We start from the raw sequence: 23,116 nt of genomic DNA, 5'->3' as shown, positions 1-23,116 counted from the left end.
AACTTTGGACAATAAAATACACTTGGTCCAAATTTCAAAAACCAGCACATATTTTGTCCTAAAAAAATAAAAGGAAAACTGACAATACCAACCAAACCAAGCCAGTTAGATTTTGTACAACAAACATAAGTTGATTTAATTTCATAAACTAAACAACTAAGAATTTACCAATCAATTCAATTTGGATTTACCTTATCTATTTTGATCAGTTTACTAGTTTGTTTTTTCAGATTCAATTTTAAATTTTATTGGTTCAACATCAATTTTAGCCAAAAACTCGGTTGGCTTAACTTATATATATCTCTATTATCTGAATACAATTGGATTTTTTTGGACAAAAAAAAAAGAAAGAAATCTAAGAATTCTCTTTTTCGTAGAAACTACTAGGATGGAGTAGTACACAGCAGATGAATGGGTGATAGAAACAGCAAGAATTGAACAAAATTTGCCATTCCATTCCAAAAAGTAGAAAAAATAGCACATAATTAAACAAATTGGCTGTGTCTTCACACAGTTATTTCCAGGCTTTCTTCCCTCTGAACTGTTTGCCAGAACGTTGACTCTTCTTCCTCTTGTCAACTCGAGTTTTTGCGATTTTAGCTCGCTTCGCAGCCAGTGGCATAGCCTTCTTGTGTTCTTTCTGCTGATTGCTTAAGCCTCCCGTCTGCTCGTAATAATAATGATAACCCAAAAACAATCAGCTAATAATGTCCTTAAAAACAAAATCTTAGCTTCCAAGCAAAATCCTTTTCAAAAATTGTTTAGAAATCTACATTGCAAAATTTCTGAGTTGTGATTTTTTTTTTTAACAAGGCTAAAATTAAAACAATGTTTGTAAGATATAGAAAACAAATCAAAGAAATGAGGGAAGAATGACCTTATTTTTGTAACACCAGAGAAGCCATTAACAAAAATTATCATAGAACGCAGCAAAATATGGACACAACACACAGATTTTAAATTATCATAGAACAGAAAACAGAAAATGTCTAATACGAGATGAAATATAGTGAACATAGTGAAAATATTGAAACAAACCTTCTTTTGTTTGACAGCAGCACGTGCTTGGTACTTTCCTCTATCCTCTCTCCCGGCCTTAACTAATGCTAATTTTTCCTCCTTGCTTAGCCTTCTCCGGATATGAACCTACCACCATATCCACTCGAGTCAAATATATCGACAAGTTAAAGTTTATAGTTCGAAACATTATCATCTTAGAATAACCGTACAATAAGCATTCACAATTAGACAAGTATAAATATCTAGTAAACTAGCATCGTACCTCGAGCTTGGAAGGATCAACTCGCTTCGTTCTCAACTCATCAGTACTTGGAATCTTAAATGCGGTTGACTTTGCATCTGAACCATTTCTCAACAACCCATGTTGAGTCAAAGCATTTTTTGCATCTTTCTTTGCCTAATAAGTACCCAAAAATATTAATTACCGGTTAGGATGTGTTTGTACTTGACAATTACAAAACTTCATTTTCCAAAAGTTACAAAGCCTAGAAAGCATCCACACAATTAAGGTTACCTTCAATTCCTTGATTCTTTTGAAGTCTTCATTAGAAAGAATGCCATCAGTAGATTCTGATGGCTTTTCAGCAACTATTCCTGCTAATTTCTTCAATGCTCGAAGGCTTGAATCGGCCGTAACAAGTTGTTGGTCAAAATCAGAACGTTTCCTTTTGTTCAGCATAGAATCTCTAGAACTAGTTCCAGCATCCATGGAACCAGTATCAACCATCTTATCTGAGATATTGTCTTCATCATGTTCTTCATCACTATCCCCATCCGCCTCAGCCACCTCCAATTCCATCTCACTAGAATCACTGGCACTTTCATCATCAGCTGTACCATTGTCAGAATCAACTTCAGAAGTTGAGTCAAGATCTTCCGTTAATTCATCCTCATCAGCAGTCCCACTATCATCAGAGATCTGATCCTCTCCATCACCAGAATCAACCATTTGTTCAAGGTCATCCTCAGATCCACTTGGAATAGGCTCACTGTTATCACTATTGTCACCATCATCATCATGTTGTAATAACTCAGCTCCAGGAATATCGCATGCTACAGATACTTTCCCATAAGCTTTAGGTCTTGCCTTTGGATCAGTAGGGCGCCCACGATCCTTCTTAACTAGCAAGGATGGACAAATCTACAAACAGAGAAGTTGTCAGCCTTGCTGCTCGTGTATAATAAAATAAAAATCATATGAAGCAATAAAAACAGACAATAGAAGCTGGAGAGCTATTAAAATTTTCTGTATACCTCTCTAAATAATCCAATAAGTGATCGTGCAGCTATTGAAACTGCCTTCTCATGGGATTTCTTGTACAACGCAAGATCTTGTAACAAATCCTCGGTCATTAACTAGTCAGGAAGAATAGAAGATTACTGTTAAAATAGTTACACAAACCACAGAAAAATTGCACTATATGAAACATGCCAGAATCCAATAGTCACGAAAAGGATGGTAATTAATCATATCCACTTCAATAGAAAAAAGAACATATACATGGTATAGTATATGATTTCGAAATTTTTCTTAAAGGAACAAAGAGTTAACATCCAACCAAAATACATCATTTAAGTATTGTATAAATACACGAATAATGAAGAAAAATAAAGTGAAGGCATGCAATACAATACAATTAAGGAGTTCAAGAATACTGAAGAAAAGGTAGAACATACAAAATACGGATATATAACATCTGAGATACCATAGTGCAAATAGCAAGTAATGAAAGTTACCAAAGGCATTCGTAAACATATCTCCCTTACTACATTGAGTCCAACTGCAATAGCCTGGGAAAGAACAATAGAACTTTGAGTTCAAGAAGTAGAAAAGAACAATATAAAGCATCACCAATCAGACAAACACCTCTGTTCGTGAACGATCATGTACAAATTGATTTACAATCTGTTTGAACAAAGGTTCCACTGCATCAGGAGGAACCTGAATTGATTAAAGAAGCATAAATTACTAATAGAGAATCACTGATAGTTAGCCATGTAGAAAAACAATACAAATAAAAAAATAAAATTTATAATTATAAGTCTCTAGTGTAGCAAATTAAATAGAAAAGATTGCATACCACATCGTGACAAGCCTGGACTGCTGCTGCAAGCAAATTTGTAATATCACGCTGATGGGGCTGCATGAATCAACCCAACAGTTATTACTTGTCAAATGAATCATCTCAATCAACAGGTTAAAATAACATTACATACCTGAACATACTTCTGAAGGAAAGGGTAAAAGTTCAACAAAATCAAGCGGTGAAGCCCAACTGTTCTAGCTATAACTTTCAGCAACATCATTTTAACCTGACATTTAAAATATTATGAAGTAATCCTAAAAAACATCATAATTAAATAAATAATACATAGTTTTAAGACACCAACCATAAATGCAGTCTAAACAAATAAATAGAATGTTAAATACTTTATTGGAATAAAAAATATATAAAATAAAATTTTAATTCAGAGTTTCTAGTAATGTCTTCAAGTTTTATCACGAACCTAATAGTTGTAACTAGGGGTTGTCTCCAATGGTTGTCAAAACCAACTTTCTATTTTGTGTTTTTAAAGCATCTTTTGGGAAAAAAAAAACTAGTAAAAGTAACGATTACTGTGTGCTCGAAATCATTAAAAGAAAAGCAACCCCAATTATACTATAAGATAGGTCATCTATAACAATAAATTATGAGAAAATAATATAAAGCAACGTTCACAAAAATAATTCTCCAAACATATTTTTACTAAATTTCTATTCTAAAAAAAAAAAACTATTTTTCAAAATGATGTATGCTAAAGAAATAGGTTTATCAGTCAAATTTAGCATACTCACCTCAAATCGTTCGTTGCAAGCTTGAAGACGAGAGAATAGCTTTTCTGCAAACCCCTGCAATACAATAAAATAAATTTAGTTCATATTACCCTGAAAAGTAATCCTACAAAGAGAACCAAAACAGAAAAAGTAAAATCGTCCATATATCTACAGAAACTAATAAACCTGCGCATCTTTTAAATGGTTAAGTGGAGAATAAGTTGAATTGCTTTTCTCTGATGACAAGCGTTGCTGCCTCTTCATACTACGCATGACACGCTGCAGTTTTGCCTTTTTTTTCTTCTTGCTAGTTGATGTACCTTTATTGTGAGCCTAAATTACCAAATAACAATAATAATAAAGTTCAAAATTAGCCTAATCCAGTCAAACTTTTGAAGATTGACAGGTTTAAAATAGTCTTCAAAACAAGTTAAAAACCGTTCTTAGTTATATGATTTTCTCGCTCATGCCTTCACCAACCTTATAAATCAATTCCTTACTAAGAACGACTTGATGAGTTTGAGAAGTCATGTCATGTTCACTGCTTTCCTCATCACTATCATCCTCACCATCTTCAATCTTCTCATAGTCAAGAAGAAAGGATAGAGCAGCAATCATAATCCTAAATAGTTCAAGTGAATTGTTATCCTTCCAAAAAAAGTTAGCGATAGAATATCATTGAATCAATAAAAGTCCAGTACCTTGGCGATGAATGAAAGCAAGCAGTACAGATAGCATTTGCTGTTCTATCATCAAACCACACCTTTCTTCGATGAAGTTCACATAGTGTTATAAGCGATCTCTTGGCTTTTTCTTCATCCTCTTGCTACAACAAAAGTTAAAGTCTACTATCAATCCAAGTCGGCAAGTCCAGCCCCATGTCCTCATCAACACGAAATAAAAAGGTACTATTTACCTGCAGCATTGCAAACAAAATTTTCTGGAGTGCACGATTCTTTGATTCATTTTTATGCTTTTGATTCATTCTTCTAATGCTGTGAATTACATGAGAAAATGCCAATTTTCTTAATACCCGATCACCTAAGGTCTGTAACTCCATGAATAATGCGAGATTGTCCTCAATACCAATCATCTGAAAAACAAGTTAAGAGAAATTTCCAGATAAAATTAACAAATAAACTACACTTGATGCAGAAAGAAAGAAAAATAAGATAAACTGAAACAAAAATATAAAGCTGCAACCTTTAGATGTTCTAGAAACAAGTGATTCATTTCAGGACATTTAACTACTTTCAAAGCAGACCCACTTCCGACAAGAGCTTATATGTAAAATTCAATCTACACTTTTTCAATTCTTGGAGGTTTGGCTTTCCAAATTCTCATGTTATATGCAGAAGTTTGCCCAACCCCCCAGCCCCAGATTAATAATAATAATAGAAGTAATTTCGGTACAATTCAACTGTTACCTTTCGATTAATAAGAAGAATAAGTGCCTGCGCTATGTGGCACCGTAAACCCGACGGCAGCGATCTTGCAGATGAATTAAGCAAATCCGCAAGCTGTTTGGGAAATTCAATAAGATGTTTACGGTAAAACGGAGTGACATGAGCCAAAAACATGGCCCTGTCACTAAGGTCCTTAGCCACTGAAGGGTCGCTGCCAATGCCACCGATGGAGCTGAAGTGAAGAGATGCTTGCTGTTTGAAGAGCTCCATAGAGGATTTGAATTGGCTGTAGAGGAGAACCAACTCAGACTCGTACCCCTCTGGATCACACTTCATCTTCGATTGCAGCAATGGCAAGCTTAGCTTCTCAGGGACCGAACTCATTGTTCCGAGAACTTCTAAACCAAGAATTTTATTCGCAGCCGCCGTTGGTGGTGGTGCTCACTGGCGGTGACGCCGCCGACGAGAACGAAAGAGAGGAAGAGAGAGGGGCGGCTTTACGATTTTTTCTTTTCGTTTTAGGTTAAATTATATGTCTCTTAAAATACGCTCCCTAGACCATTATTTATTTTTTTTTATTTTTTTTTTTTTGCTAACAAAGTTAATTTTATGTTTAATAATTCTCTAAATTTTAAATAAATTTAACAGCTCTTAAATAATTCTCACCTGTTATAAAACTTTTGATCCTGGCCCACCTCTAGTCTCTAGCCCACCAAATAATTCGCCGTAAAATTCTTTGCTCAACCCCGTCAAATATAATTTTGTGATGAATCTCTATTTTTTTTTTATCCACAGTAAAAAGTTTTTCACTATCTATGTCTGCCACATTATCTTATTTTGATTTTCTTTTTATTCCTATCTAAATTTTTCTCTCTTTTCTATCATCGGGTTCTCCTCATCTTTTTCGTCTATTTTCTTATTTTGACTAAAAAGTAATTGCAAGATTGAAAATAATAATTTTGAGAATTAAAAAGTTTGTGAATTAAGAAATAGTCTCAACCAAATTCTAAATCTGTGGATTTTATCAACATCAAGTTCGTAAACAAAACCAAATTCTTGTTTGCAATTCTATAATTTAATTATGTATGATCAAAAAATTATGAAAAACTTTTTCCTTGTTTTTATTTATATTCTTTTTCTACCATATCTCGAGAATGACAATCTCAAAGACAATCTCAAATTTGCATGTTTTATTATGGCACCAGGATTGTCAAAAGGACCATTTATGCCTGACCAACCTTTTATATGTGATTGTATTAGGAACACAAAAAAAAATGTTATGCCTCAAAGTAAAACAATGTACTAATCTAAATTCGATTTTATTATTGGTAAAAATAAAATAAAATAATTTGGTTTCGTGCAGTGAAAGATTACATACATAAGTTTTTTTTATTATTAATTATGTAGACAGCCCCTGAATAAATAGAAAAAAAAATAACGATAAAATTTAAAATCCAAAAAATAATTAAAGATTTGAAGTGAATGTAATTACATTTTTTTTTTTGGTTGGGATATTTGCTGGAATGGAAAAGAAAAGGAAAAATTTGCTAATATAGATTTTTAATATTAATTTATTGATTAAAAACTAAAATTTGACAAGCCAAATCGAGCGATGTTCAACGGTAATTGACATATATTTCCAACCAAGAGATTGTGAGTTCGATTCTTCACCCTCACATTTCATATTTCAAAAAAAAAATTAAAACTTTTTTTTTACCTAACATAATTTGAAATCCATTTGAAAAAATTGCAGACAACCAAAAAGACGAACTTGGACATGGTAGTACCATTAAAATTTTTATTAAGTCTAATAGTTTTAATGGGTATATGTAGTTTTTCTCTGGAGAAGAGAAAAATGTCACAAATTCAATATGCAATTTAGATTTTCAGTTAAATTCATTCTATGCTATAGCAATTGAAAAAAATGTTAAAACTGCCAAAATTCAGGTTGATACAACAAAAAATGAGAAAGGGAACCAAAAAAAATGGAGCAACAACCAAATATAGAAACCAGAATTATCAAACCTTCACTTCCATCTTAGTGACTGCCTGATCCCTGTATAGATGAGCCCTAAAGATCTTCCAATCAGGCAAACTAGAAAGAACGATATTCCGCTACTGATTTTATCGATTACTACTCTTATCAACGGCATCGTAATGTCAGATAATTCGATCAATAGGCTGAAGTAATACCTCCTGCAGTAGTCACAAAAATTTACGATTCTGTTAACTCAAATCACCGGAAAATACATCCTATAGATAACATGGGAAACACCATTTGAAAATATTGTGGAATCGATTTTTTATCGTTCGGGAACTCAAGAGAAAGCATACTAAAAACCAAGAGGGACAAAATTCAAAGTGAAATTTTATTGCGTCTAAACATGTAACATATACTGCAACCAAACATACTAGTGCTTAAAATTACGCTTAAGAAAACATAACCAAATACACATGTATTTTAGTTAAAGCTATTTTTATAGAAGTATTTTTTAAAAAAAAATATTTGTTTAAAAAACGTTTAAATTAAAAGGTATACCAAACTCATCCTTCGCCCCAATACATGTCCCCTCGGACTCCTAAATCAAATTGTTCTAACTAACTTCCCTAGAAGATTAAGTTCTTTGGGTGGCAAGTCTTACTTGGAAAAGTCAATACCATGGATCGTGTTCAGACGATGTCTTCTTTTTGTCTGGGCCCGCAGTGGTGTGTTCTTTGTAGGAGTTCGTCGGAAGATCTCGATCACTTGTTGTGGACTTGTCGGTTTGCACAGGATTTATGACTTCAGTTCTTTAAATGTTTTGGAATTGTCTGGGTCCGTTCTAGAGATTGTAGGGCGATGATGGAGGAAGTGCTGTTATCCCTTCCTTTCCGTGACAGGGGTCGTTTTCTTTGGCAGGTGTGTTTTCTGGCTGCTTTATGGGGTCTCTGGCTGGGGAGGAACAATAGACTGTTTAGGGGGGCGGAGAAAACTGTGGACTATGTTTGGGATCTTATTAGGTTTAATACTTCCTTATGGAGTTCGGTCACTAAGGCCTTTTGTAATTATCAATTAGGTCTCATTCTTTTGGATTGGAATCCTTTTCTTTAGGGGTTCCCTATTGCAGGGTTATTTTTTGTGTGCCCTCGTTTTTGTATCTATTTTCATTTCTCTCAACGAAAGTGCAGTTTCTTATGAAAAAAAAAAAAAAACTTCTCTAGAGTCCTCATATCTTCTAACTTCTTTCCCAATACATTAATTATTTCTTCCCTTTTCTCTCGAAAACACTTTATTTCGGGGTACATTGACAATTTTACGGGAATTCCGCTTTTTCCCAGCAACACAGAGTACAAGTTCAAAGCATGCAACAAACTTCTCCTGTTAAAGCTATTACAGAAACTATTACAGAAAATTAACAGAAAAAGCGATTGTCCACCTTGAATTGAATTTGTGCTTGATTAAACTGCAACTAAACCCCAAAACTTCAACTGATGATTTACGGTAAAATTAATTTTTTATTTATACTCGCCACCCCCCTCACTTTTGGGCTTAGAAATAAGCTTCTTTCCTTGTTTGGTTGGTCAACTGCATTGACCACAGATATCTCAAAGCTCCTCGATTATACCCTCAATGGTCACCCTTTCAAAAAGGAGAAACTTTACCTTTGGCATCATTTTATCCGAGCTTTACTATGGACGATATGGACAGAAAGAAATCAGCGAATTTTCCTAGGGAGCGCACACATCAACTCATTTTTTAATCTACAGTTTTTTGTTATCTCTTGGTGTAAATGCTCCCCTCTTTTCCATCCTTACAGTTATGCCTCCCTCTTATCTAACTGGAGAGCCTTTTTGTAGCCCTTTTCTTGGGCCTTATGTTCTCATATTTCATATAAAATAGTTTATTTATCCAAAAAAAATAAATCGAGCTCTTATTGAGAAAATATGAAAGAACAAATACAACAAGAGCATACAAAAAGATTGTCCACGAAAGAAGTCCCAAGGCTGACTATACAAGAAGGGACTCCAATTCAAAATAATAAGACCTAAAGAATAAGAAAACTCCTTAATAACCAACGGTCAAACAGAGACGTTAAACCTAACAAGCGACCATAACATCTCAAGCGACCTCTCCTAATCTCTAAAAGCTTTGTTTTCCTTTCCAACCAAAGACTAAAACCTCTGATACCATGGGATTATCAATATTAATTGGGGTGTAAAATGAAATTTCAGCAGTTTGAACCAAGGCCTCCTACTCTAACGTCATGTCAAATTACATTTAACCTAAAAGTTCAAGCCGATGGTCACAAAAAAATTAATCTTTTTACTTGGACTAATTTTTTTTTACTTAGACTAAATTTGAGAATTAAATGGATGAGATTGAAAGAACGTACCATCCCCTTAAAGCTCTCAACTCCTTGGTCCGCTTTACAGGCATGGAGAAGGAACGTATCACGACATAATGTAACTGAGATGACAAAGTTTCTGTTCTTCTAAGGAATTGTCTCATCCACCAATTATCAATCTTGGCCTGTCTACTGCCTGGTAGCTCAATCAGTTGACTCCCAAGCGTACATAAATCAAATCGATCTTCATACATCGATACGATTGCCTCGACGTTTTGATACAACCACTGGTTCATAACCACCTATCAAGATATCCACCCTTAAAATTTTCTTCAATATATGGAAATCATTTTGCACAAAAAAAAAGGTCAATCTAGTGCAGTCTTCCTTGAATAATTGAAATCATCTTTTTCTCGTTACCATCAAGTTTTAACTTTTAATCTGACTAATGTATGTCTTTCATTCTTTAACCAGTGCAACTCAAAGTATTACAAATTTACAACACAAGTCCTCCCTCTCATATGCAAAAAATCAACCACCGTCTTTTGTCCCCAGATCACCTAGAGATTTTTATTTTTCACAAGGCAATTTAAAACAATAAATTAGTCATATAAGTTGTTCCTTTGCAAAGCTGAGCTCTGAAAACTTTTTCGGCAACTAAAAGGGGGAAGCAATAAATGAAGGGAAGTATTTTGTTCCTATAAATTGGTCAGTCGCATTAAGGAAGTTTCTTCATACATCTTCAAAGCAGAAAAACATTAATAAGGGAAATTGCAGTCAAACTAATCAAGCAAGAGTAAAATTTTGTGAAGGAACAAAAGAATCAACACAAGGCAATGAAGTAGAATGTTTTTCCATTCAATAAACGGGAAAACAAAACTTTCCCTATTTGGTAAAACGTAGAAAATAAGGTACCTCATTACGCAATCTTTGGAGTGCTCGTGTTGATAGGTTACACAGTGCCAAGCCAACGTTATCCACTTCATCAGAGAAACTGCTATCAACGGATATAAATTCCAGATACATACTTGCAATCCCGTCAGCAAATGTTATCAGCAAATCTTCCAATATTGAAATTCCATGCTTAACGTACAGGCTATGGTCATAATAGCAATAATCCCTGCCAAAAACAAAATTCCAAAAAGAGGCCGCCTTATAAGACAAGTGATGGAAGAATTATATGAATCTAGTCTAAGCACTCATTTAAGTATCTGAAAAAATAAGAAGCCAATCTCATAATGTAGTGTGCAAAAATCTCAGCAACTGGAAAGTTCAAGTTACAAGCAAGCTGTAGCTAGTAGGCTTTAAAGATGGCACGTAACACAAGTAATAAACACTTGACTTAGGAGAACTAGTACCTACACATGTGACAATGACATAACAGCCATCGTATCCTAAGCTGAGAAGACCAACTATGTGTCTCAGTCAGACACAGAAATTTTAAAGAAAATGCAGGGAAATTTTTGCTCATCAGTTTCCAATCAAGTCTGTTATATTTCCTGTCAATTTTTATTAGACCAACCAGCTTGCTCCAAACAGCCCTTTCTTGAGAAGAAACAGAACTTTTCATTGAGCAATCGAGAAGTTAAACAGTTAATCATAGAGTAATTATAGAACAACCAAAATCCCCAACATTCAAAACACCAAAGAATACAAAAGTTACAGACTAATTGCATATTTTGCGAACTTGGACATTCCAATTGCCTACTCTGAATAATTGGGTAAGTTTGTGTTGCTTGTCATGGTCCCTCTTTTGGTGTGAGATTATTCTGGGTCAGGAAGTCACTTGCTGCCCAAAGAAGAGTATACCAACTAGCTGGCCATGTAAAAGGAGAGTGGGCTAAAGGGGCATATAGTTAACTGCTGCCAGTCCATTCACACAGTACCCCCAACAAAGACAGCCATCATATTCCCAAGATCACATCTGAACTTCCTAATGGCAAAGGCAAGGAATCCTCAGCCATGGTCAACTCTGCTAAAGGTAAAACTACTCCCTTCTATTTTACTGCTCGACAAAATATCTTGTTCATCCACGGACTCTATTAATATAAATTGGCGGGTGTTTCCATCTTCTCAGTAGGCCCATTGAGCTGGAACTTTCAGCTCTACTTCAATTTCCTCCTTCACCCCATTAACGGATTGAATTTCTAAAATAAACTCACAGAAACTCAGCCACACCTTCACCTTGGTGCAAATTTCCAATGACGTTCTTTGACAATTGTTTCTTGCGAGAGGGGCAAAAGCTTCTCACTCAACAAGCCCTCCAGAGTTGGTTGGAATCAATGCAAAATAACCTACAAAACTCCTCCCAGCTTCCCGTCAGACATCTTCTTTCCATCACGACAATGCTTGACCATCAAAACAAACTACGGTCCCTTACAGGTTCTCACTATCAAACAACCGGTTTACCACAAAGTATCTTTCCATCCTATGTAACCTCCATCTGGATTTGTTCTATCAAAAATTGACCCCTCAAAATTCCATAGTTTCAAGTCAAAAGTTGACACCAATCCATTGATTTGAATTGATCCATCGTTGGATCCCCACCACTCACTCCAAGTCCACCCTCATCAACAACAGCTTCAGTCTAAGTAGCATCCATTTGCACCCTTCTCTGTTCCTTACTCTTTTCTATATTGCTCTGATGCCACAAACCTTCCAACCTCTGTACCACGAACTCTATTCCTTTCTCTAAAGTCTTCAGCATTTCTTCCATGAATAGAGTTATCTCCTTCTCCATTGCACTCAACTCCAAGTCCAACAATAGAATCGTGCACCCCCATCATCCTTTACTCCACTGCTTCCAATAGATTTTCCTTTTTCTTTAACTACAACAATATAATTATGAACTCCCATAATCTCAACTCTATTCTTCCAATTGGTTATTTAATTTACCATTTTTTTTTCTAGCTACCACTTTGGCACTTTGTACAATATAAATCCTTAGAAACCAAAATGATGGAGTTCAACTATTATTGATAACAAAGATGTACATATCCAATCAGAGATTCAAGAGCTCATGTACTAAAACTGTCTAAGACTTGAGCCAAAAGCCAAAAAGATACCTCTCTTAACCATATGTTAAGTTTATATACACTCTTGGACTATCCATGCTTACAACATAACTAGATAACCACAAGGGCCCCCCCACCCTTTTTTTTTTATAATCGAAAGTCGGAGCTTTGCTCTGTTATACCCGAGGGCACCCGTGCCCGCCCCAAGGCCCAAACCTGAAAGACATCAAGGATTTTTTATATTAAACCCATCCGAAGGTTCGAACTTGAGACCTCTAAGCCAGTATGACCAAGCCGCAAGCTCTTGCCAACAGGCACCCCTTGGGGTCTTGGGCCCCACAACTTTTATAAACTATGTTTATGTGATCCCACATGGCCCCCACAACTTTTATAAACTTATTTTATGTGATCCCACATTTTTTGTTTCTTTTTATGTAAAAGGTTTTATATGTATAACATAAATATTCCAGCCACGGATTAAACACACGTACAGTATTGAAGGTCTACCAAGCAAGGAAGAATTGGAGTACCAAAGTTAAATTCTGATTTCCCTTTGACTAAAGAGAATGGTGTTTATATCATAATTTCATTTGCAAAATATGATGAAACTTCCTTTTCCTTAGACAGAATAAGAAAACAAAATACCTGCGAGCACCAAAACTAAGAAAGTGCATCAATTCTGCATACAGCTCTTCTTTGCCAGACTTTTTAATACCTTGTAAAATATTGTCTTCTGCTTTAAGTTTCTCAGACATCAAAGAAAGAAATGCCTGTATACAATCAAGAAAGGAAGGGGGCAAGAGTTTAAACTAGAAAAGACAAGCAAATAATAAAATGCACATTTGAAAGATACAACTTGTTCCTAGAAGTACCTTGCTAGAATCATTCTTTTCCATTGACAGTTCTTTTTTCAGCCAAGACCTGCATACAGGGTGAGAAGATTTTTGGATAAATTTAGAAAATATTTTAGACAAATCATCCATGTTCTGAATAGTGGTATTGGAAATATTGTTGACCTGCAAAACAGATGTCAAATTATCAAAAGATGCAAAAGTTTCTACAACGAAGTTGAGAATTCTGAGAATATTCAATTTCCTAAAAAAGAATTATCAAATTAGTTAGCAAACTAAAATCCCATGAAATCAAGGAAAGAGAGCTTTTGCTGGATGCACACTCCACTGGGCATGAGAACCAGAAACTACATTTGAGCTGAGAGGCAGGGAGTTTCAAAGAAGCTGAAAGATTGTTTGCAACTTTGACTGAGAGTTACAGAGATTCCAGATAAAAGGGTGAGGCTCCTAACTTTCGGGTAATTTCTCTATCAAATCTTTGTATAGACTTTTAACACACGTGCACGCGCGCGCGCACACACAACAAAAATGAATTGCCAATCAAGTGGAAAAAGCAGTCTGGAAAAAAGAAGTTCCCCAAGTAAACCAAGTTTTTATGTGTAGGCTTCTCTTCTTAGCATTTTTCTTTTTGGATAACCGAGAATAAGAGCTCTTCTTGGATGCATGAACACTGGGGAAATCTTACAACGAAGGTGATGCTCAGACCAAATTGGTGTGTGTACTGTGATACCAAAATGAATAGTGCCAAGATCATTTATTCTTCCTTTGCTCAAACAGTATATTCCATTGGGACGCTTGTCAATCAACGACTTCAATGACATGTACTTAAAAGACAAGGCATAATTCTTAGGATGAATGGGGTGAGGCCCTGCTTCGGGAGTTGTGGCTACAATGTAAGAACAGGATCTTCTCACACAAAGGAAGAGAGAGAGGATATAGCAAATTGGGCTGTGGTATGAAAGAAATCAGAGACTTTTTGAAAGAAAAAGTAGAACACTGGATGTTTGCTTCAACATAGCTAAGTTCAAGGCCTCTCAATGGTGTGCTTTTTTTCAAATTATTCTGTTAGCATGATACATGCACATTGGAGCTTTATTTTTCCGTTATAGTTGCTTAAGATGGATGGTATTGTTTCAATTTATGTTTTTGTTTTTTATCTTTTAGCTTTCTTCGCTTCCTTTGGAGTTTGTATCTTTTGAACATTGTATTCCTTTTCATTAAATCAATGTAAAAGTTTGTATCTTGTTAAGGAAAAAAAAAATTGGGCCTCTTTGGCAAGTAGTTTTGTAACTGACTCTGCTTCGAGCAATTCTTTTTAAGCTCGTGGAAAATGTTTGTCTCTTATCAGCAAGAGAGGTAGGAAGATGGAGAAGCTCATGATGGCAAAAGAAAAAACAGAATCAAGCAGTTATGTAAATATCATTAGGATACAATCCTCACATAAAAAATGCAAGACAGCTCATTGTAATTTATAGATCCCACATGAGGTACTGTACACGTAACGACATGCTATTATTAAAAAAAAATAGAAAAAAAAAAAGAGAGAGAGACTATCATAAAGGAAAAAATTCATAGTTAAAGCAGCCTGAAAATGACAAAGGAAAAATATGTTCCTCAATTCATAAATATTCGAGTTTCAACACCAGTTTGCATATTTATCTCATAATGTAAAATATACGAACTACATAACAAGTAACAACCACCCACAGATTAACAAAAACATGCAGAATTTTTTTCTTTTTTTTTTTTTTGTTGATTGAAAAGAACATGTAGAATATAATGTGGCAAGAGAGTACAGTACACTTAGATGCCTAACCTCTTCCTCAATTAGTTGAAAAGAAGCCCAAAGCAACCTTAACCTCGGACCCTCAGCAATTGCATTCAAGCTTAGAGGTTGCTTGACATGACATTCTGCAAATTCAAATACCTCATTTTCCATACTTTTCCTACGCTCAAAGGCATCTAGAAAATCCAAAATCTTTCCTTTAACTACATGCAATGCATTCTTCGGATTAATTTGATCTTCAGTCTTCATGCCACTACAATAAAAGAATATATAAATAAAATATGAAATGAAACCCCAAAATAAAGAGCAGACATAAAGTGCAGATACACACATCAAAAAACAATGCAGCAAACAGCAGATTATATTAGTTAGAGACAACATATCTCAACCTTGAAACTGCGCACCCTTACCTACCAGAAAAGGTCGGGTTATCAGAGGCTGCACTGGTATGAGAGATGATACTTCCAGGTTGATTGGACTTTGGAACAGGTATTACTCCAGCCATATATGTAAGAAATATACTGATCATCAGAAGCAATTGATCAACAATAAGTACCTCAGAGGCTGCTGTTCCATCAACATTTACCAAAGACCTTAGGTAAGCGTGCTCCCTGAAGGTCTTCCTAGGAGCAGGATTTACAATTAACTTTGAGCCACCAAAGCCACTAAGCTGACACCTTCTCCAAGCTGAGATCCTTATGAACTTATTGTTCTCACAAGAGGATTTTCTGAAATACAAAAGTTAAAGTAAGAACATCAAAATGTACTTAAGAACCAACAGAAAAAGGCATTCAACTTATACTCATTGTTAAAATGAGAACATCAAACAATTGTATTTTTGAACAATTTTCTGTTCCTTTTCATTGATTCGTTTCTTGTTTAGAAAAGGCAAACAAAGCTTATAAAAAGAATGAAATCATTTTTGAGAGCCTCCCATGAAAAGAAACAAATACATAACAGTTTCATTAAGAGAGCATGAGGAAGAAACCATAAACAATCACGACCGAGACACACCATTCACTTTAGTTTATCTTTCTAACATCTCAGCACTATTGCACAAAAAAACAAGTTTAGACTTTAATGGTCACTTTCTAACCTAAACGAGACTTGTAGACATTCAAAAAAAGAGGCAAACATAATTAGGGCCAATTTTACACGTATGCACGGAATGGAAAGGACTGTACTGAAATAAAATAAAACTGAGGTAAGCAAATAAGCCAAATCAACCTCTGTTCTATTTTAAAACTGAAATTGCATGGAGTGGAGCTTTTCATTTTGAAGGGAGTTCTCCGAATTTGCAGTTTGATACATGGAGTGACAGCCACGTGCTCTGCCATCTGTAAAAAGTCCATTGATTTCAGTAACACAAATAATGGCGAAATAATTTTGAATGTGGCCAGCAACACATCATATCCTACATGAAAGGTTAGATAAAAAACTTAGTTTGTAAACCTCACAGAAACAATGAGGCCAAAATAAGCCAAAGCACTTGGAAGAAAGGGGGAAAAACATAATTACATTTAAAAACCAGAGGTAAGTGAAACAAGTTTGATATTATTTCTCATAGCAAATAAGCAATCACATATACATGTCAACGAAGATGCATCCTGTTTGGAAATTCATGTCTAATCCATTGAGCTGTGCTCGAATTGGCAAAATAAAATATCCTCTTTTCTTGTTAGTCATTAATCACGGTAAGAATAATTAATTCTAGACATCCTTCCATGTACCAAAAATATGCGAGGATGTTTTTACGCGAAACCCTTTCGAAAGACGTCACTTCTTTGTGGTCTCCCTTTAGTTTACATCTAGAAAAACTGCGTATCTGATCATGATTTTTGTTGGGTTCTGCAGCATGCCTAAGTTGGTGTAAGATTTCTTGATGACAATGACTAGGGGACTGAAGTCAACTTAAGGATAGACCCATTTGTCACTATAATGTGCGTAATCTATTGAGTAAAAGCCCAAGGCAAATGGGACATGACTGACGACTTTATTTTGTGGTTTCTTTTCAGCCTTCCGAACAATTAGCAATATTGATCCAAGAAACCACCTAATAAATAAAATGAAGAAACTGGGTGGACTGGACGATTAGCGCAGAGCTCGACGAGTCATATGCAGAATAATGCGGATTATAAACATCTGATTCCTCTTTACTTTAGCCGTTGAACTTTAGAGAGTTAAATTTTCAATCTCCTATAACTAACCCAATCACCGTATTTCCATCTTTACTTTAAATTTGTTTTCTTGCCGTGAGAAACAAAAAAATAGAAGTCCCAGGGAAGTCGCCGTTGTTGCCCCAGTAAGAGTGTCAAAATCATCAGAACATGTACACACAAACCCAAAATATAACATTAACAAAACTAGCAATTTACATTAACTTCACCACAGAAATTCATATCATCAATGAAATATTTGTTTCATATAAAAAAAAACTAAAAAAAAAAACTAAACTTCACCACAGAAATAGTTGACCGCCATTGCACTTCAGATCCATTTTTCAAATAAAAAGACAGACTAAATCCACAAACATCATTAGAAAGATGGAGAACTATACCGAAAATTTAAAAAACGGAGGGGGAGCCAGTGACCTTGAGCGCAGGAGAGTTACTCGGGTCCTCAAATTCAATGAGCATAGAAAGAAATCACAGACGAAGTGAAAGTCAAAACTGAATGGATGGTAGGAAAGAACATTTTCTACGAAGAAGACGAAATGAGAATGGATTGGCGATGAGAGTAGGATTATCCATGAGAGATTGAAGGCTGTGAGGTGAAGACTGAATGAAGAGGAAGATTGATGGAGTTGATGAGGATTAGAAATGTGCGTCCTCTTTTTTCCTTTTTTTCTCTCTCTTTTTTTTTATTCATCAAACAAATATTTCTTATCCTAATTACAAAATCAAGGATGAAAAAAACTAACAATAATCCATTTCACAACGTAAGTTTGATATATATGCCAATTATCGAGCTATACTCTCTTTGACACATATTACTTTTTTTTTAAAAGTTATGAATAAGAAATATCATAGATATATTAAAAAAAAAAGTTAAACAATACTTTTACGTTTTTAAACTTTATTTTGCAACGATTTATTTTATATCGTAAAAATTTTTGTTAGTATAACGATAATTCGACGAGAGATCAAGTTTATAAATTACAAAATCAACCCTTAATTTTGACGGAATTTTCTAGGGTTGGGCTATATTAACAAATTTTAAACTATAGAAACTAAATTATTATATACTAAATCTAAAGGTATAGATACTAAATTTGTTACCGATTCAAATCTAGAGACTAAATCGTTATATGGACTAAATGTGTCTTTAAACCAAAAAGGAAAACGAGAAGAAATAGAATTTCAATTGTTCCATTCACTGATAATCAAACTCAAAACTATGAGAGATTAACGATGACAATCTGCCAAATAATCGAAGTATTCGAGTCAACTCAGATTCGGATGATTTCTTATTCATAGACTTTGAGTAATCTTACGCAACAAATTGTGATCTAACGATATTCAGCATCAATACGCTCGTAAGATATTTAACATAGGAATCCTAAATAGGCGATTACTATATGAGTATCTTGAGACCGAATAACTAACTTATCATCACCTGTATGTATATGGGTTACATTCATTACAAGACTAAAAACAAGAGAAATCAACGTCGCAAGACGATTACTCTTCGTCATTCGTTACATCGAGAGGAGGATCAAGGTTCACAGTAGATTCTGAATATGGGTCGGGTTTCGAGAGTTGTTGTGGATCAGTCGAAGTAACTGCGATCGTAGGTGATGTTATTGAGGGGGAGATGGGTTCTTGTACTTCTATGGAATCACGTGCAGCTTTGTCCTTGGCTCTCTTAGCTCTTTCTATCACCTCCTCCTGTATAAAGGTCATTTAGGTATGAATATGCCATTTTCAGCATAGACAGAAAAGAAGGAAATTAAAAGGAATATTGAGTACTATAGTTTTTAAACTTTACCTATCACTATTGAGTTTTTTTCACCTCATGTAATCCAATCTAACCATGAAGGAGTAAAAACAGCCCATGCCCATAAAAGTAATATCATCCAACCATAACGATGCTCATAGCTATCCACAAGTCTTAAAACAATATATATATGAAAACTCAACTTTGAGGTATAATTTTCATTATTTTTAAATTTAAGGTTCAACGGGATAAAATTGAAAGTTTAAAGTTAAGATTGACACCTCGAAGGAGTAAAATTGAAATTTCCCCTAAAATGATTAATTTTGAGATGTTCATCTCAGTCACAGTAACCACCATCATAGACCATGCATCATGGTTTCAGTTAGTTCATGTCAAAAACTTCAGTCCGACAGGTACATTCAAAAAGTTCTAAGCCATAGTTGTCATCAGATACCAAACTCATTAGTAGTTTACTTAAGAAGCTAACCTCCAGAAAATTAAACATTTTCGAAACATCAGCCATGGATGTTTTTGTACAGTTCACGGTGGAAGAAACCACAATGCAGTTGTTATAAAGAAGATTGGGAAGTTGCAAGAAAATTTATGTCTGTAAGTTCTTCCTTGATGCACTGTAGTAGGGGAAACATTTGTTAACCGGAAAAGAAGATAGAAACCTTCAAAAGTTGGAAGGGGAAGAACCTGAGTTCACTATCCTTCATTCTTCAATTAGATAAAGTGAAAATAGAAAAGAAAGCTACAAGAAATCCTCTGCAAGATTGAACTACAATAAAACACACAAATGGGAAGAAAATGATAATCAGAAGCACATATCAGTCATTCAAATCTATCATTAATTTTGGAGCATCCTACCTGGAAATCAACAATTTGTTTTTGTCGTTCAGCTTGCAGCCTCCCGATCCCACTCAGAACCTCTCCAACTGTTGACTCGATACGCTCAGTCAAGGCTTCTGCTAGAGCTTTCCCTAAGAAAAAGGCATCTAGAACAGTCCTACTGTCGCCATCACCTGTGTCATACAGCTAGCTCATTAAATGCTTGACAACAGCAACAAAACGAGATGATCACGGAACCAGAAAGCAATCTTATCACATAGTTTGTACTGAATTTCTTTTAATAAGATAAATACTATCTTCTTGAAGTTGTATACTATTCCTCCTTTCACATATCAGAAATGTGCATAAGACAAATACAGAGAAGGGGTAATTCTGTGAAAGGGCACGTGGGAGTTCTATTGAACATCAATTGTAGTGGATTTTCTCATAGTCCTAGAACCCGTCAACAGAATCGATTTCCTTGATGTGGATTAAAAAACAAAGTTGGATATTTAATTCACGATTATCATTTTGGAACTAATTTTCATTGTTATTGAGCAAGTTGTTCACGAAATCAGAAAACAATGCGATAATTAACAGCTTAAATAAAAGAAGTCTCAAGAGAATTTAAGATCTCTTAGATCTTTCTACCAACTCCCCCTCGATCCTCAATCCGTCTCAAATGCTAATAGAACTTCCAGATTTTCTCCAAAAGCAAAGAGTGCCATATTTCCCATATTTCCTCCTCCACATTATTTGAAGCAGAGGACATTCTTCACAACGTCACAGGTTTCATAATTGGGTCCAAAGTCAAATTTCAAAAGAGTGAAAGGAAAACGAATTCTCACTCTAGAAAATTAATAAGCTCTTAATAAGACAACCGCATTCAGCTAAAGAAAGCAAACAGAAGCTTCAGCTGGTGGTATGAGGAAAACAAAATTGAAATACTAATCTTTACCAAATCTCACTCAATTAGGTGAACTTAAACAGTAGGTAGTCACGCAATCAGATAGTTCCATGTGAGAAGTAAATTCACTCAACTAAGAGTCAAAACAAACGCAGAGATTCACTAAAATCTCAGAATCAAGAAGAGAGAGAAAACAAAACAAGGAAAAGGGAAAGTCATCATCGTCGTGTTCTTCTTCTTCTTCTTCAAATGGAGAACAAACCAACAAGAAAAACAAACCAAATAGCTTCGTAATTTATTCACCAACAACAAGAGATTCGAAAACAAAAAAGAGAGGAGGCGAAGATTAAGGTACCGGAGCCGAAACCACCGGGGCCGGAGCTGCTGCAACAACGAGCTTTGGATCTGGGAGAGGAATTTGGTGGAAAATGTGGAATTCCTCGAAGCTTGAGATTTGAGGGAGTGGAAGGGGAGCGGGATACAGCAAGATTTGGAGATGAATGGTGGGTAAATTTGGGTTTAGTGTGCAAAAGTGAAAAAGGGGACGAGGAAACTGAAGCTCGAATCCCACTCATTTTTGTTTTCCCGGTGAGAGGGAAAATATTTTGCGTCAGTTTCTCAGAGTTTCTCGCTGTTTTTCGTGGCAGCCAAACAGGAGGGAATATATGAAACGAGCCGGTACTGCGCAATGACAGTGACCCGAAACCACCGTCATTCGGTCTACCCAATTACCACTTCACTGGATCGGGTTTTGCCAACCCATACCATAATTATTAATTACGGGTTTACTTTGTTTGGTATTAAATTTTTTTTCTCAAATTTACTTCATTAAATGGTTTATTTCTGAAAATAAGATTTGCATTGTTTTTATATTTTGGGATTTTTTTATTAGTATTATTGATGTTGAAATATGGAGGGTTTACGTGCCCTTCGATCGAAGTCGGTGTGGTGCCCCGTCTAATGCCATACGACGATCAAGTTAATAATTGTAAGAAAGAATTGGTAAGTGTCCCTTGGTATTTAGTGACAAATTTTTCACTTACAATGTGGTTGTAGTATCTTGTCTCTTTATAGGTGTTGGAGCCGACTAGGGAGGACACCTAACGCGTGACATGGTAGGGGACATTTGTATACGAGCTCTGATGGGCCATTAAAGGACATTCCTGAAGTGTGGTAGCGTCCTCATCGCCTGCCACCCTAACCCCATGCAGATGTCTATCAGCATCGTTTCTTCGATTGGTCGTTCGTTCTTAGGGATTTGGCCACCACTGCCATATGCTACCCTATTAGCTTCTAATGTTTCCTACTCGATTCTCACCCTCAACAAATACTATATAATTTAACAATATTACAAAATATATATATACACACACAAGAGTATAGTACTTTTCAGAGTATTTAAAATGTTGGGATATTCTTTTTAAAGCATTGAGAAAAGTGTAGTATTTTGATGATAACGCATATTGTTCCTATTTTAATTGAGAAAATCTTAGGGTGAAGATACAATTATTTGATGAAATTATGTCATAAGGGAAGACAACCCATGGTTTTAGGAGAGTGAGAAAAATTTTAGTGGTTGTTTATTTTCAAGCACGAACTTGGCTATAGACGATGAAGCATTAGTGCCCATCATAATCTTTTATCGAACTTAAGATGCGAATCTTTTATCGAACTTAAGATGCGATGAATGAGCTTGACCATTCGATGAGAGATAAAGTGAGAAAGGGGTGATCATTGGCCGTTCGAGGTCAATTTTTTGCCAAAACCATCATCAAATGGACCAAGTCGATTTCATATTTTGGAAACTGAGTTGTTTAAAAATCATCTTTAATTTGATCGATTGACCAGTCGATTTTAATTGAAATTATATTATTTTTTCATATTATTATTATTATTATTCCATGTATGTGTGAACCTAGAGGTCGAACTTAGATGAAAAAGACACGAAATTGAAGGAAGAAGAAGAAGAACGATGATGGGTGAGAATGATTCAAAGCAAATGTTAATGATTGTTTTCGACTTGCATTTTAGAAATAAATTTCATTGAAGCAACATAGTACACTTATAGCGAAACACCCAGTGTCTTGAGGTAGATACAACTCTTTTTCTTCTTGGAGTCAAACTAGCCGAATGCTAATGTGACATTGATGAGTTAGTAATTTTGAGGTTACGTGGCATTTTTTTTTTCCATTTCCCACTCTTTTTTCTCTCTCTTTTCTCTGATG

The 23,116-nt window shown here is 35.2% G+C and overlaps 3 protein-coding genes across 10 annotated transcripts; all 3 read right to left on the bottom strand.

Annotated features, from left to right (window-relative positions):
• Positions 1–345: 345 nt before the first annotated feature.
• Positions 346–5,772, bottom strand: LOC111017865 (ARM repeat superfamily protein). Its single transcript, XM_022293748.2, has 15 exons — positions 5,263–5,772; positions 4,752–4,928; positions 4,537–4,661; positions 4,316–4,457; positions 4,022–4,168; positions 3,857–3,910; positions 3,238–3,333; positions 3,102–3,161; positions 2,888–2,962; positions 2,758–2,811; positions 2,275–2,376; positions 1,535–2,161; positions 1,283–1,417; positions 1,039–1,146; positions 346–664 (listed from the first exon to the last, which is right to left on the bottom strand). The coding sequence occupies exons 1-15, from the start codon at positions 5,623–5,625 to the stop codon at positions 515–517; spliced, it is 2,415 nt and encodes an 804-aa protein (XP_022149440.1). The 5' UTR covers positions 5,626–5,772; the 3' UTR covers positions 346–514.
• A 1,325-nt stretch (positions 5,773–7,097) lies between these two features.
• On the bottom strand, positions 7,098–18,073 carry LOC111019333 (phosphoglycolate phosphatase). 6 transcript variants are annotated; one of them, XR_015787124.1, is made up of 10 exons: positions 17,809–18,073; positions 16,445–16,554; positions 15,628–15,945; positions 15,248–15,470; positions 13,453–13,596; positions 13,226–13,350; positions 10,482–10,686; positions 9,615–9,868; positions 7,900–8,173; positions 7,296–7,437 (listed from the first exon to the last, which is right to left on the bottom strand). XR_015787124.1 is itself a non-coding variant. In XM_022295701.2 (9 exons), the coding sequence occupies exons 2-9, from the start codon at positions 16,567–16,569 to the stop codon at positions 7,269–7,271; spliced, it is 1,563 nt and encodes a 520-aa protein (XP_022151393.1). In that variant the 5' UTR covers positions 16,570–16,631; positions 17,775–18,068; the 3' UTR covers positions 7,098–7,268. The 6 variants fall into 6 exon arrangements, 4 of the variants coding, with proteins under 4 accessions (XP_022151393.1, XP_022151384.1, XP_022151402.1 ...); XR_015787122.1 differs by having other exon boundaries at positions 7,297–7,437; positions 7,884–8,173; XM_022295701.2 differs by lacking the exon at positions 7,900–8,173 and having other exon boundaries at positions 7,098–7,437; positions 16,445–16,631; positions 17,775–18,068.
• A 570-nt stretch (positions 18,074–18,643) lies between these two features.
• On the bottom strand, positions 18,644–21,540 carry LOC111021665 (uncharacterized). Of its 3 annotated transcripts, XR_015787227.1 has the most exons (5): positions 21,247–21,540; positions 20,024–20,178; positions 19,853–19,934; positions 19,641–19,782; positions 19,065–19,104 (listed from the first exon to the last, which is right to left on the bottom strand). XR_015787227.1 is itself a non-coding variant. In XM_022298693.2 (3 exons), exons 1-3 carry the CDS (start codon positions 21,464–21,466, stop codon positions 18,898–18,900), a joined length of 582 nt encoding a protein of 193 aa, XP_022154385.1. In that variant the 5' UTR covers positions 21,467–21,537; the 3' UTR covers positions 18,644–18,897. The 3 variants fall into 3 exon arrangements, 1 of the variants encoding a protein (XP_022154385.1); XR_015787226.1 differs by having other exon boundaries at positions 19,641–19,934; XM_022298693.2 differs by lacking the exons at positions 19,641–19,782; positions 19,853–19,934 and having other exon boundaries at positions 18,644–19,104; positions 21,247–21,537.
• Between the last annotated feature and the right edge of the window lie 1,576 nt (positions 21,541–23,116).

This window comes from Momordica charantia (genome assembly GCF_013281855.1).
Source record: "Momordica charantia cultivar OHB3-1 chromosome 9 unlocalized genomic scaffold, Mcharantia_2.0 BLBB01000009.1, whole genome shotgun sequence".
In the NCBI taxonomy this organism is placed as follows: Eukaryota; Viridiplantae; Streptophyta; class Magnoliopsida; order Cucurbitales; family Cucurbitaceae; genus Momordica; species Momordica charantia.
The sequence above is the reverse complement of the archived record's forward strand: the minus strand, read 5'-3'. Positions and strand labels throughout refer to the sequence as shown.

What these genes read in the sequence shown, in the direction of transcription:
- LOC111017865 (XM_022293748.2), bottom strand. Translation starts at nt 5,625, where the DNA reads ATGAGTTCGGTCCCTGAGAAGCTAAGCTTGCCATTGCTGCAATCGAAG. An exon ending in TGCTTTCATTCATCGCCAAG is followed by an intron (nt 4,458 to 4,536) that starts GTACTGGACTTT and finishes TGAACTATTTAG; the next exon opens with GATTATGATTGCTGCTCTAT. An exon ending in ACCATTTAAAAGATGCGCAG is followed by an intron (nt 3,911 to 4,021) that starts GTTTATTAGTTT and finishes ATTGTATTGCAG; the next exon opens with GGGTTTGCAGAAAAGCTATT.
- LOC111019333 (XM_022295692.2), bottom strand. Translation starts at nt 17,853, where the DNA reads ATGCTCATTGAATTTGAGGACCCGAGTAACTCTCCTGCGCTCAAG. An exon ending in AACCCGACCTTTTCTGGTAG is followed by an intron (nt 15,471 to 15,627) that starts GTAAGGGTGCGC and finishes CTTTTATTGTAG; the next exon opens with TGGCATGAAGACTGAAGATC. An exon ending in TCCAAAGATTGCGTAATGAG is followed by an intron (nt 9,869 to 10,481) that starts GTACCTTATTTT and finishes ATATCTTGATAG; the next exon opens with GTGGTTATGAACCAGTGGTT.
- LOC111021665 (XM_022298693.2), bottom strand. Translation starts at nt 21,466, where the DNA reads ATGAGTGGGATTCGAGCTTCAGTTTCCTCGTCCCCTTTTTCACTTTTG. An exon ending in CCCCGGTGGTTTCGGCTCCG is followed by an intron (nt 20,179 to 21,246) that starts GTACCTTAATCT and finishes TGTATGACACAG; the next exon opens with GTGATGGCGACAGTAGGACT. An exon ending in AACAAATTGTTGATTTCCAG is followed by an intron (nt 19,105 to 20,023) that starts GTAGGATGCTCC and finishes ACCTTTATACAG; the next exon opens with GAGGAGGTGATAGAAAGAGC.